This window comes from Phyllostomus discolor, chromosome 14 (genome assembly GCF_004126475.2).
Source record: "Phyllostomus discolor isolate MPI-MPIP mPhyDis1 chromosome 14, mPhyDis1.pri.v3, whole genome shotgun sequence".
Taxonomy (NCBI): Eukaryota; Metazoa; Chordata; class Mammalia; order Chiroptera; family Phyllostomidae; genus Phyllostomus; species Phyllostomus discolor.
This window is the reverse complement of record NC_040916.2, coordinates 41987983-42000169: the sequence shown is the minus strand read 5'-3', so window position 1 is coordinate 42000169 and position 12187 is coordinate 41987983. Positions and strand designations below refer to the sequence as shown.

The window sequence follows — 12187 nt, the reverse complement described above, 5'->3', positions numbered from 1 at the left end:
CACTTCACTCCACAACGTTCTCCAGCCTTCCCCCTCTCTGTAAATACCATGACCATCTACTCAGTTGCTCAAGCAAGACATGTAGGAGTTATCTTTGATTCTGTTCGTTTCCCTCACCTTTCATATTCATTTAGCAAATCTTGACTCTAGCATTAAAATATATTCCAAATCCAACCATTTCTGGCCACCTGCCTCACTGTCTCACATACAGTAGATTACTACAGTTGTTTTCTACTGGTCTCTGCCCTTGCTCTTGGTCCCTAGCATACTCTTCAGAAGCCATTTATATTAAGTCATTATCTCCATCAAGATGCACTTACATTTACAGTAAGATCTAAATTTACTATGGAATACAAACGGTGTCACCTGGCCTCTCCCTCTCACAGCAACCTCCTCACCTACCGCTCCGTGCCCAGCTCGTTCTCCTCCAGCCAGACCAACCCCTGTGCTCTTCCCGGAGTGGCTCAAGCCCCGCTGCCCTTTTGGCCTTTGCACTTGCTGTTTCCTCTGCCTGGAACGCCCTCCAGGGCTTCACGGGACTTGTTCTGTCCCTGAATTTAGCTACTTGTATTCTCACCACTTCTCTCCCAGTACTCGTTTCCTGCAGTCATTCTGATAGACAGCTGCTTTGCTTGTTTGACTGTGGTTTACCAGTTCTTCTCCAGCAGGCACAACCTCTGTGAGGGCACGGACTGCTCTTCTTACTTAGCCAGTGCGTCCCCAGTGCCTGCGATGCCTGACACAGGAGAGACACTCACAGGGATTTGTGGAATGGATGAATCTGCCTTTTTACTGAAGTAGCTCTCTGACCTATTGGCAAATGAAGTATCCTTTTCTCGTGTTAAATTTCTCATGACCTCTCTGAAGTAGTTGATGCTGTGTGTCTTCCTATCACTGTCCTCTTTTACTTTCTGCATTTCTGTACAACTAACCTCGGCCACATGTGTGTCTCGTGCACCATATCCTGCAAGTTGTTGTATCCCGTTAATTCTTTCTTCGTGTATTGTCTCCTAAATCCATCCTTTCTCCATCTCCTTCTCTACTCAGTTCAAAGCTTTATTATCTCTGACTTGAAGTAACCTCCCTGCCTCTCATTTTGTCTTTCTCAGTATATCGTCCATATTATCACCGGACTGAGCTCCTTAGGTTGCACGCATCACTTGCCTTCGTCTCGCTTGCAGCACCTAGCACTTTCCCCCCTAAAAGCAGACGCTCAGTGAGTGTTGAATGAGTAGTCTGTGTTTCTGGAAAGGAGAACTGGTGGGCATGTGGTCATTTTAATGGCTGTAACTCTCTGAAAATAATTTGTGCTTGAATAATCCCTCTTTCTTCCTGTTTTAAAAATGCTGGAAAAAGTAGAAAGAAAAAATTCTTTGTTGCACATTGATTTTTATGGACTGTGTACGTGGCTGTAACAGCACAGTGTGCTGTCAGAGCACTTCACAGTGGAGTTTTGTTACTTGCTCTAACAGAAGTAAAGTGGTGTCTGTGCTCCTCTGTAAAACAGTCGTTTCTTCTCTCTCAAGTCTCCAGTGAAGACTGAACTGCCGAGGGATTTGGGAAAAGACCAGCTGAAGTCCCCATTCCATGGATCCCTTGGGGGCACCTTCCCAGTTTGTGGATGTGGATACACTGCCAAGCTGGGGAGACTCCTGCGAAGATGAATTAAGCGCTTCTGACACTGCAGCCGACACAGACACTATTCGATCGCCTTTTCTGTACAACAGGAACATCAACGGGAAAGTGGTCCTTTGGTAATTCTCTCATTAAATCACATCTCGATATGATCATACTCTCTCAGAGCTTCTTCACAAGTTCTTTTTACTCGGACTTTCTTCTAAGTTTTTTTTGTAAGCCCTAGCATTTTCGAAATACTGCTTTGCCTGGACAGACTCGGCTCTAGTGAGGTATAATTGACATACAATAAACTACACCTGTTTAAAGTGCACAACTGGATAGATTTTGACATAGGTATACACCCGTGAGCCCATCACCACAGTCGAGCTAGTGAAAATATTTACCCCGTCCCCCAGTTTTTGTGTGTGTTCCTTTGTGACCCCCACCCTGCCCTTCCCTGCGTCTGCCTCCCCAAGCAGCCATCGCTCTGCCACCATGGGTTAGCTTGCACTTTCCAGCATTTTATGTAAAGGGCATCGTGTACCCTTTTTCAGCCTGGCCTCTTTTATTCAGCATATTTGAAAGTTTGTCTGTGTTGTTGAATATATTAGTGGTAATACGTTCATCTTTATCAAAAGCTTTATTAAAATACAATTCACTGATTTAAATTGTACGAGTCAGTGGTAAGTGTATCACAAAGTTGTGCAGCCATCACCATGGTCAAGTTTAGAGCATTTTTGTCAACCAGAGGTTCCGTTATCAGCAGCTGTCCCTCCCTCCCCCTGCGAATCCCCTCCACACACACACAGCCTCTCAGCTCTAGCCAACAGCTAATCGTCTAGGTAGACTTTCCTGTTCTGGACATTTAATGTAATTGAATCGATTGTGACTCAGTGTGATGTTTTATGAGCAATTGCAACAATATTCCACTGTATGGGTATACCACATTTAGTTTATCAGCTCATTAGTTGACGGACATTTATGTTATTTCTACTTTTGGGCCATTAAGAATGGCTGTGTCTAAACTCTTTAAACCAACCACTTCTGGCACTATAAGCATTCTGTTACAATGAAACATATAGGAAGTAAGCAAAGGAACAGCATGGTTTTGTTAGTTTTAGGGTCGTAACAATTGCATTAAAATCTACCTAGGATGCCATCTCTCTCTGAGTCAGGAACAACTATTTTTCTGCTATTGCTTAAGCATGTGAGCCAGCAAAACCAGTGTTGTGAAGGGAGTGAGGGTAGGATTTTTTGGTTTTTTAAAAATTTATTTCAGAGAGAAAGAGGAAGAGAGGAACATCTATCCATTGTTCTACTTATCTATGTGTTCATTGGTTGATCCCTCTGTGTGCTCTAACCAGGGATCGAACCCTCAGCCTTGGCTCACCCGGATGACACTCCAGCCAACTCAGCTGCCTGGCCAGAAACTAGCTTTCCTGTCTCCCTCCTTATGCCCACACTTGCTCTTGTATTTGTTGTTTCCTCAGGAAAGGAGACGTGGCGTTGCTGAACTGCACAGCCATTGTGAACACCAGCAATGAAAACCTTACAGATAAGAATCCTGTGTCAGAAAGCATCTTCATGCTTGCAGGGCCTGATTTGAAGGAGGAACTCCAGAAACTTAAAGGTAAGTGAAATTTCTTAGGTATTTATTGCTTAGGAAACCTTCGTTTTGATATTAAAACAAGCATATTTTGCATTTTATGTGAGAAAATTGTGGAGATGTAGCTGTTTTTGCTGCTGTTGTTAAAACTGAAAACAGCTTTTGAAAATTCCACAGTGTGTTAGAAGCTGAGCACTAAGACTTTATTATTCTCAGGAAAACTCCTCCATCGTGTTCTTGAGTTTCGAAATGACAGTCTCTGTAGGCAGTTGGATCTTTGGTAACATTTTCCTGTCTATATGTTTTCTTGCATTGATAGGCCATATATAACAACTTATCCTTTGTCTAAACAGAAAATTGTGTGTGTGTGTGTGTGTGTGTGTGTGTGTGTGACTTGATACTGATAGAGAATTTTTTATATACCTCTCGGGCCTAGGGTATTGCACTTGTGAAATGAAATTGGCTTATTGATAAATCGAGAGTATACCACAAGAGCCAAACAATTCTCGATTATTTTTGTACTTGCTACTGTTTTTTTTTAAACCATGGCATTCTTTTGGGAATGTTTCTTTAGAAATGGGGACAGGAAGAGTCCTGTTGGTTCAGAATCAAGTTTACCTTTATGTGCATTTCTTTTCTTAAATTACCAACCCAGCAACCTTTTGTTATTGTTATTTGAGCCCAGATAGAATACTGTGAAATTCAATCGTCCCATTTTATAAAGCGTACCTGTGAAATACAGCAGTGGTTCTTAAAGTGTAAACAGCAAATCCCTCCTGTGTGCAATCTTGATTTATTTGATCTTAACTATTTAACACTGACAGCTGCTTTCTAACTTCATAAAGATACTAGAATTTGAATAAGAATACTTCTAATGCCGGCTCCATGAAAGAGGGAATAGAGAGAAAACTGCATTATCTGGTCGAGAAACGGAATTTTGACTGTGAGGGCAGAAGGAGGGGGAAAGCCTCCAATCAAAGCAAAAACATGACACCGTGAAGAACGTGTAGACATTAGAAAGTGTATTAGAGGTAATGCTGAGAAGGTTTTTGATCAAAGTAACAGAAAAGTTGGTCTGGAAAAATTCCTAATGGTGTGTGTGTGTGTTTGCTCTCACGCCTTAGAGTTGGACTTATGGATAAAAAAAGAAAATAGCAAAATTTAATATAGGTGCACAAATAAAAAACCTTCATATTTAACAGCATGTGTTTGAGAGTCTTCAAACTGGGGTTCATATTATAATTCTGCCGTTTACTAACTGTAGCTTCAGACCAGCTGCCTTACCTCTGAGCCTGAGCTCCCTTACCTCCCAAGTGGAGATGTGGTCGTGGTCCCTGCCTCGTCGGACACTCATTCACACAGCGGTGTTAGCAGCAGTTCATAGTGCTTGTGTGAGTCAGTACTTTCGTCAAGATTATGAAGCTATCATCTGTCCACGTTTACTAGCAGGTGTTCTTCTGTGAAATAAAGCCTTTCCTCGTAAGCTGACGTTATGTGGCTCACTCTGAATTAGAGTTTCTATTAGAGGGGCAGGGTTAATACTTGGTTCTTGTAGTTACTATTTTTCAAAGTAAAGAATTGGTTTATAGCTGCCTCGAATGGTGCCAAGTGTTTCCTCCCTCCCTCCCAATCATTTTGTGCTTATAGCTTTTCACTGGTTAATGCATGTAATTTAGAAGTCAAAGAATTTTATGTCCAAGGGTCTGAAGAGAAGCAACAGCCCTTTGCCTTTCCTTCCCTACCTTGATTCCTGCTGTCTGGGAGCAAATACCTTCACCTTTCAGTTCCATATCTCACTTTCCATCTATTCCTAAATAATATTCTAAAACTGATACAGATTTCCCCATGTTTTTATAACCTGTTGACTTCTTATTGTGGAAATTAAAGATTAAATTCTCTTTCATTCTTTCCCCTCTTTTACATATACATACACCACTCACACATATTTTCCCCTTTATCACCTTCCCAAATGAGTCTGTCACCTTTCTATGAAATTAATATTCAGCATTAACGCTGTGACTATGTAAATATTGCTCACTGCTGATTAGAAAATAGATCAGCATTTTCTTTTCAGTTTTTTTTTCCTCTAGGTATTAGTCAGTTTGATTATTTATGTTCTGTGTACCTGCCATTGATTTGATCCATGGCTTTATAACTAACTGTAAACTCCTCTCAGTAAAGACAGACACTTCTGTTTATCTTTCAGCTCAGTTTTTCCTTGGCAAGGTCCCTCCCGGAGCCTCCACATCCTGTTTTCTTCCCCGGAGTGCGCCTTCTCTCCTGCTTCTCAGTTATCGTCCCAGGAAACCCATTTTCTCTGTAATGGATTGGATTTTCTAACCCCAGAACTTTCTAGGTTTTATGCCTTTCTCTTTTTTGATGTACTCCTTTATTTTTTTGTGAATAAGTCTACCAGACATTTCTGAGAAGGGAGAAAAATCACTGAGCTCTTACTTCTACCTTCATACTTAATTGGCTGTTTGATTGGAAATAGAATTCTAAGTTCGAGATTTGTTTTAGATTTTTGAAGGCATTTGCTCCAGTGTATTCCATTTTCATTTTTGCTCTTGGAATATCATGTATAATGCTTATTGTTGGCCCTTTGTACGTTACTGATTTCTCCCCTGCAACCTTTATGATCTCATCTTTATTTCTGACGTTCTCTTAATTTCACAGTGATGTTTACCTTGGTGTTTGGTATGGTTTGGGTATTCTTTGGAGTCTTTGAGTCTAGAAACTCATATCTTTCAGTTTTGGAAGATTTTTTTGTTTTATTTCTTTACTAATTTCCTTCCCTCTGTGTTCTCTGTTCCCTCTCTGAAGAAATCCTTTTGAATGTTGTACCTCCTTGTATATTCCTTCTCATATCTATTATGTCTTTCCATCTTTTTATTTTTTGGAAGATTTCCTTTAGCTTTTACTTGTCTAATGAACTTCCTGTTTCTGCCATCATATTTTTTCACTTGGCTACAGCAGTTATTATATAAGTGCTTTTTCCTGTTCTCTGAGTGTTCCTTTTTATATAACATTCTGGTGTTGTGTCTCTGCGGAGCAGTCGTGATTATGGTGTTGGGAATTTTTTGGTTTGTTTTAAAGTTTCCTTCTCTTTGTTGTCTGTTTTTTGAGCATTTGACTCCTCTCCCCCGGCCCCCTTTTGTTAGAAGTTCCCCCCCCCCTTCCTAGTGACCCCTGAGTGTCAGCTGTATTTAAGAGGGAGGAACTGAGAAACTCAATGGGAAGCTTCGTGTGCCTGGGCGTGGTTTTTGCTGGGTGGCTCTTGAAGTGGATGACGAGCCGGAGCCCCGTTGTTTTGCTGGGGAAGCTCCCTCAGACCTCAGAATCTATAGATCCTTTAATTTGGGACTGTTTGGTTTCTGGAAAGGACTCTTCCAAGGGTGTAAGTGTGAGTGTCTGCATTTGGAAGCCAACGTGGAGCAGAGATGTAGAGTTATCACACTGGAGTATTTACATTTTAACTAAGTCACCTCTTTTCACCTGTGTCTGGGGTTCTGGCTGGAGTCCAGAGACTCTAGTTCGAGTCTCCAGAGAGTAAACCTTCCTGCTGCTCTGGTGGGCAAGCGCCGTGGCCTTGCTGTGCTGGCTGAGGGAGGGCTTGTTACAGATTTGAGTGTTCTTATGCGTAGTTTAACTCGGCCTTTTCTCTTCAGTCCCACTTTGCACCATTGGCTTTAGAAGTACTCAGGACCTCTGACTTCTGAGCCTTTTCAGTAATAATAACAGCAATAGCTAACACGTGTATACACTCTGCGTATATCAACTCACCGAATGCTGCGAAGTCAGTCCTGCTGGTACCCCCATTAAATAGCAGAGTAAGGCATGAGGAGGCCAAGCATCTGCCCAAAGTGTCAAGCAGGAATGCATTCAACGCAGGATTGGAATTAAAGCAATCAGTCTGTCTTTCAAAAAGACACCTTCAGAAAGGTGCAGACCTGCTTTCTTCACGTTGGTTACTCCTTTCCTGCAAGCACTTAGGATCCTCTGCATTGCTGAATCAGTTACTTCCGGCTCATTGGCTCTGCCTTCCAGAATTTTGATGGTGCTTGTCTGCTTCATGGTCTCGCCCATTCTTTTTGTCCCTGTTCTCATACCTATTCTGTTGCTTCACTGTCATTTTGGGAACAGGTAAGTGTTAGCGTTCAACCCATATTTTTGATAGAAACTTCTCGGCATTATTAATACTGTTAAATTCATTGTTCTGTTGACGTTTTTCTAACACCACCATGACTCAGATATGCTCCCTTGTTCCCAGGTTGCCGGACAGGTGAAGCCAAATTGACGAAAGGATTTCACTTGGCCGCCCGGTTCATCATTCACACGGTGGGGCCCAAGTACAAGAGCCGCTACCGCACCGCAGCGGAGAGTTCCCTGTACAGCTGCTACAGGAACGTCCTGCAGCTGGCAAAGTACGGCCTGCTCGCCTCCCGGACGTAGCGCGCCGTGCACCGTTTAGGGCCCGGCTTTAAAATGGAACCTAGCTGTGCAAGTCCAGTTCTGAGGGATTTAGGCAATTATGGAGGACCCTAAAGATGGAGTGAATTCTCTTCTGAAACTTAGCAGAATAAAAGGAATGGCTCTGTGTGGAAAGGAATGTGTGACTTGAGAATTTAACTTATTCCCATTTTACTAGTCTCTGGAATATATTTCCCCCAAACAGTGAAATTAAATTATATATTAATATGATCATTAAATACTGTGTTAACTATTACAGTAGACTTGTTGAAGGGACAGGGAAGGAGAAGTTAAGCTTCATTTTCAAATTAGCCGTGTGTTACGAGTGTTGGTAATTTCCGTTTTCTGGTTGGTTGCAGAGAGCAGTCGATGTCTTCTGTTGGGTTCTGTGTCGTCAACTCCGCCAAACGAGGTTATCCTTTAGAGGACGCGACGCACATAGCACTTCGTAAGTGACATCGGTGGCACTGCACGAAAATTGGTGTAGCATCTCGCATGTGGGGTTGGGGTGCTGTACCTAAACTGAGTCTTAAGTCTATTTTATCACTAGTGAGATAGGTATAGCCAAAGAAGATTTGTAGCCAATCGTGGCCCCCTGGAAGGAAGCTCACATGGACCAAGCACAGAGCCCTCAGTGTGCTTTCTTGTGCTGACGTTTTTATCCATATGAGTAGAGGCTTGGGAGATTTGCCTATTAAATCTGGAAGTGATACCAAGCTAAGAAGTATGGTTAATGCGTTGGGCATTTGAGTCATAGTTCATAAGAATCTTAACAGGCTGCAACAGTGAAATCAAAACAGTGTCAGATTCCCATAGCTCTTTGCAGTTTAAACCACTGCTGCGTTCACATGTGCTATTTGAATATGTGAAACCCTGCCAGTAGGTTTTAAAAAAGGCTGAGCTCAATCATTATGAGTGGGAATGTCAGTACGTAATATAACAATATCATGCTCACCTTGAGGGCGTCCGTGGTCTCACTGTATCATGTGCAGGTTCATGTCTCATCTAGAGTTTTGTATGTAGCTGTGCACTTCACATCCCACGAGACACTGGCAGCCTGGAAGTGACGGTTGGAAACACTAGTGGCATCGCTCCTAGAGAAGAGCGTGCTTTAGGCACCTGTGCAGCCCGTCTTCAGGGGTCTGCAGGGGTCTCGTTGTGGACTCGGTTTGCGCCGCATTGTTAGAGCAGCAGTCCTTAACCCTCTGTGGGCATCGTAAACCCCACTGGGATCTGATGAAGGAAAGCAGGGGCCCCTTTCCCCAGAGGAGTGTGCGTGTGTGCATGCGTATGGAACTTACACGCTGTTTCGGGAAGTTCTCAGACCCTGGTAAGGACAGTAGATAATGACCCCAACAGTAGAAGGCAGGTGCTAGACCACATGATAAGGAAGGAGATTCGGTTCTGTTTGAGATAAGATGCTCTGTGATATGAAGGTACTTTAAGTGAACTTCCTGTCGCTGGAATGTTCGTGCAGAGGCCGAATGACCTTCTGTTGCAGCTGTTGCTCATTTGGGAGGGAAACTGTACTGGACGATCTTCAAGGCCCTTTTCTATCTCTAGGATTCAGAGACGAAGAGCTAAAAGTCTTAATATCCACCGAAAAATTGCAGATGTCTACATATATAAAATTATTATTATAAAGCCTGGAATTTAGGCTGAGGGCATGTTCATTTTTAAGTAGTCTTGTTTAATAATTAACTTTTTAAAACTAAGATCCTTCTTGCTCAGGGATTTTATAGTAAATGTGTATATTTTGTAAGTAGAGTGTATTTATATGCATTCTATTAGACCAAGCGGAGATTTTATCGTTTCATTTCATGTTTACAATGCTTCAAAATGTCAAGAATGCTTTACGTATGGCACTTGCTCAAAAAATAGGTGTTTTTAAAAGGGGATGAAGGAATTACTTCCGTTGCCTCAACAGCCCTGTGTTTTAGGTAGTGTGGTGTCCAGTTTACAAGTAAAAGAGACTCAGACTCAGAACTTTATTGTGTTCTCAGGCTTATTCAGACCTGAAACATCATCCAGGCTTTCTGGCTCTCAGGCTCAGTCACCTGTCCATTGTGCCTGAGTTGCAGCCGCTTCGGTGGGAAGCTGCTGTGTTGTGGCTAGCCTGCAGGGTTCCGAATGGTGCCTCACCGAAGCAGAATTCCTGACTTGACAGAACATGAAGCTTCCTCTTTCGGCAGGTCTCAGCATCCTCTGACCTCACTTATCCCTTGCCCTGATATCTCAGAGCTGGAGCTAAGCCTTCCTTTATGTTTCCATTTCTTGTAAAGTAGTCATGTGGTTAGGTAAAAAGGCAGCATCGTTTTATTTAAAAAAAAAGCTCTGCAGTATAATCAACTATCTGTAATTGAGTCCTACTTTATACTTGTTTAATAATTTGTAAAGTTTAGCCCTGGCTAGTGTGGTTCAGTGGACTGAACCCAGCCTGCAAACTTAAAGGTCGCCAGTTCACTTCCAGTCAGGGCACATGCCTGGGTTGCAGGCCAGGTCCCTGGTTGGGATATGCGAGAGGCAACTAACCGATGTTTCTCTCATAGACCAATGCTTCTCTCTCCTTTCTCCCTCCTTTCCCCACTTTCTAAAAGTAAAAATAAAATCTTTAAAAAAATAGTAATTTGCAAAGTTTAAAAGGTTAAAGGTTATTCTACAACTGATTTTCATAGGCCATTATGGTGCTACTTTTTCAAGGCAGTAGTAAGTATTTGCTCCCAGCTAAAATTATCTGTCTTCTTTAGGCAGGGGTTAAAATTACTAGCCATTTTCGCCATTACCTGAAAAATCAAATTGGAATATTTATCTGTCTCTAGATATGAAGACCTAAAAAACACCTTAATGTATTTTGCACTTTGAGTCAAATTTTCAACCCAAATCTGTCCAGTTGGCATGGGACGACTGGAAAGTGAGACTGTCAAGGTTTTTATTGTCCCTGTTGGTTCTGTTTTCTGCTCTCCGTGGCTTTTACATTCACGAGCTTAACTGGAATCTGTACAAATATAAATCCGTTAGTCTAAGAGTATTGTGTGCTAACAGAAAAATATAATTTAGCTGCCTATTCTAAAAATGGTGAATAGCATTAATATTGTATAACAGGACCAGAAAGACCGACTTCTGTTTTGAAGAGAGAGATTAGGGATTTTTATAACTGGTTTTCATCAAATTTTAATGTTCCTGTCCAATTTTTAGGTAATTTGTAAAACAGTTTGCTTTGTACTGGCATACAGAAAATAGTGTATTGATTTTAAATTTTTTGAAGCCCAGTGGTCAAATACATTTGTAATAAAATTCTCTGATCTATTAAAAATAATAAGTGATAATAAAAATAATAATAATAAATAAAAAGACTCTGAAAAAGGGAGTCAAGAGGTCAGGTTTTGGTCCCAGCTCTGCCGGTCTGTGGCCCCAGATAAACGACTTGCTGAAGTGCCATGGACGTGTCTGCCTCCTTCGAGCAGTAATTGTAGCAACAGCAGATTAAGATCAACAGTAGCAATAAGGGACTTTCATGAAGCAGTTTCTAGGAATTTTGTGCAAGAAATGTAAAGCTCTAAGATGGGCAAGTTAACGTATATTTTATAAGGCCTTTGCAACTTATCACACCTTAAATATAGTATCAAAAATATAATTAAGCTCATTAAAACACACACACAGATAATTGTGCCCTTTGCTCACATACTTTCTGAGCATTTGGGAAATAAATAGCTTGTAATCTTTGTAGTAGATACGGGCCAAGAACAAACCTAATGATGTAACTCTGAGTCCTTAGTACCACAACCTTTATTTCTTATTTCTTATTAAGCTCCTATGGAAATTCCTTTCATTTGAAACCTAAGTACAATAGCATCTTCCTGATAGATGAAGGGAGACTATGTATCTTTTTATTCTTAGTGCATGTACAGTTCAGTTCTTCTCCAGAAGAAGCCTAAAGAAACATCTGCATTGAAACGAATTTGTCAGGTTATTTGTTCAGTCAACAAAACTTGGAATGCCTACTATGTGCTAGGCCCCGTACTGCACAGAAGAGGGCACACAGTGGTGACAAAAAAAAAGATGCCGGTGTTTGCCCTGGTTGTGTTTCCAGGTTGGGAACTTTAATGGCCCAGATGTCATGCTCTCCAGTTTAAAGGGTTTTTCTATAAAAGTTAGGTACTTGACATCCTGGTTGGTGCAGAAGGTAGTACACAGATAAAACTTTGAAAGGAAAAACCTGGTGTGGCAGGCGGTACTACAGCCTTATAACCATGACATCACTTTTTTTACTTCTTCATGCAGAATTCCTTCCTGAATGAACTCTGCTGAGGAAATTCAATGTAATTGCTATTTGGCATTGTATTATGTCTTGCAAAGGATATCCCACCGTTGTATGCTTAGGAAGTTATTATGTGTGAACAATAAAACTTGGTGTCAGAGTAAATAGAAGGAAATCCCCTTTTGAAAGTTTATTTAAATAATTTTTTAAACAGAGGAATACAGGGAGAAATGAAA

At 41.4% G+C, this 12187-nt stretch overlaps 1 protein-coding gene across 1 annotated transcript in view; it reads left to right on the top strand.

Annotated features, from left to right (window-relative positions):
• GDAP2 (ganglioside induced differentiation associated protein 2) overlaps positions 1 to 12187 on the top strand; it is a 60390-nt gene that overhangs the window by 5725 nt on the left and 42478 nt on the right. The window contains 4 exon segments of the mRNA XM_028502752.2: positions 1527 to 1754; positions 3108 to 3247; positions 7494 to 7647; positions 8053 to 8141. Coding sequence (XP_028358553.1) covers positions 1588 to 1754; positions 3108 to 3247; positions 7494 to 7647; positions 8053 to 8141 — 550 coding nt within the window. The 5' untranslated portion in view covers positions 1527 to 1587.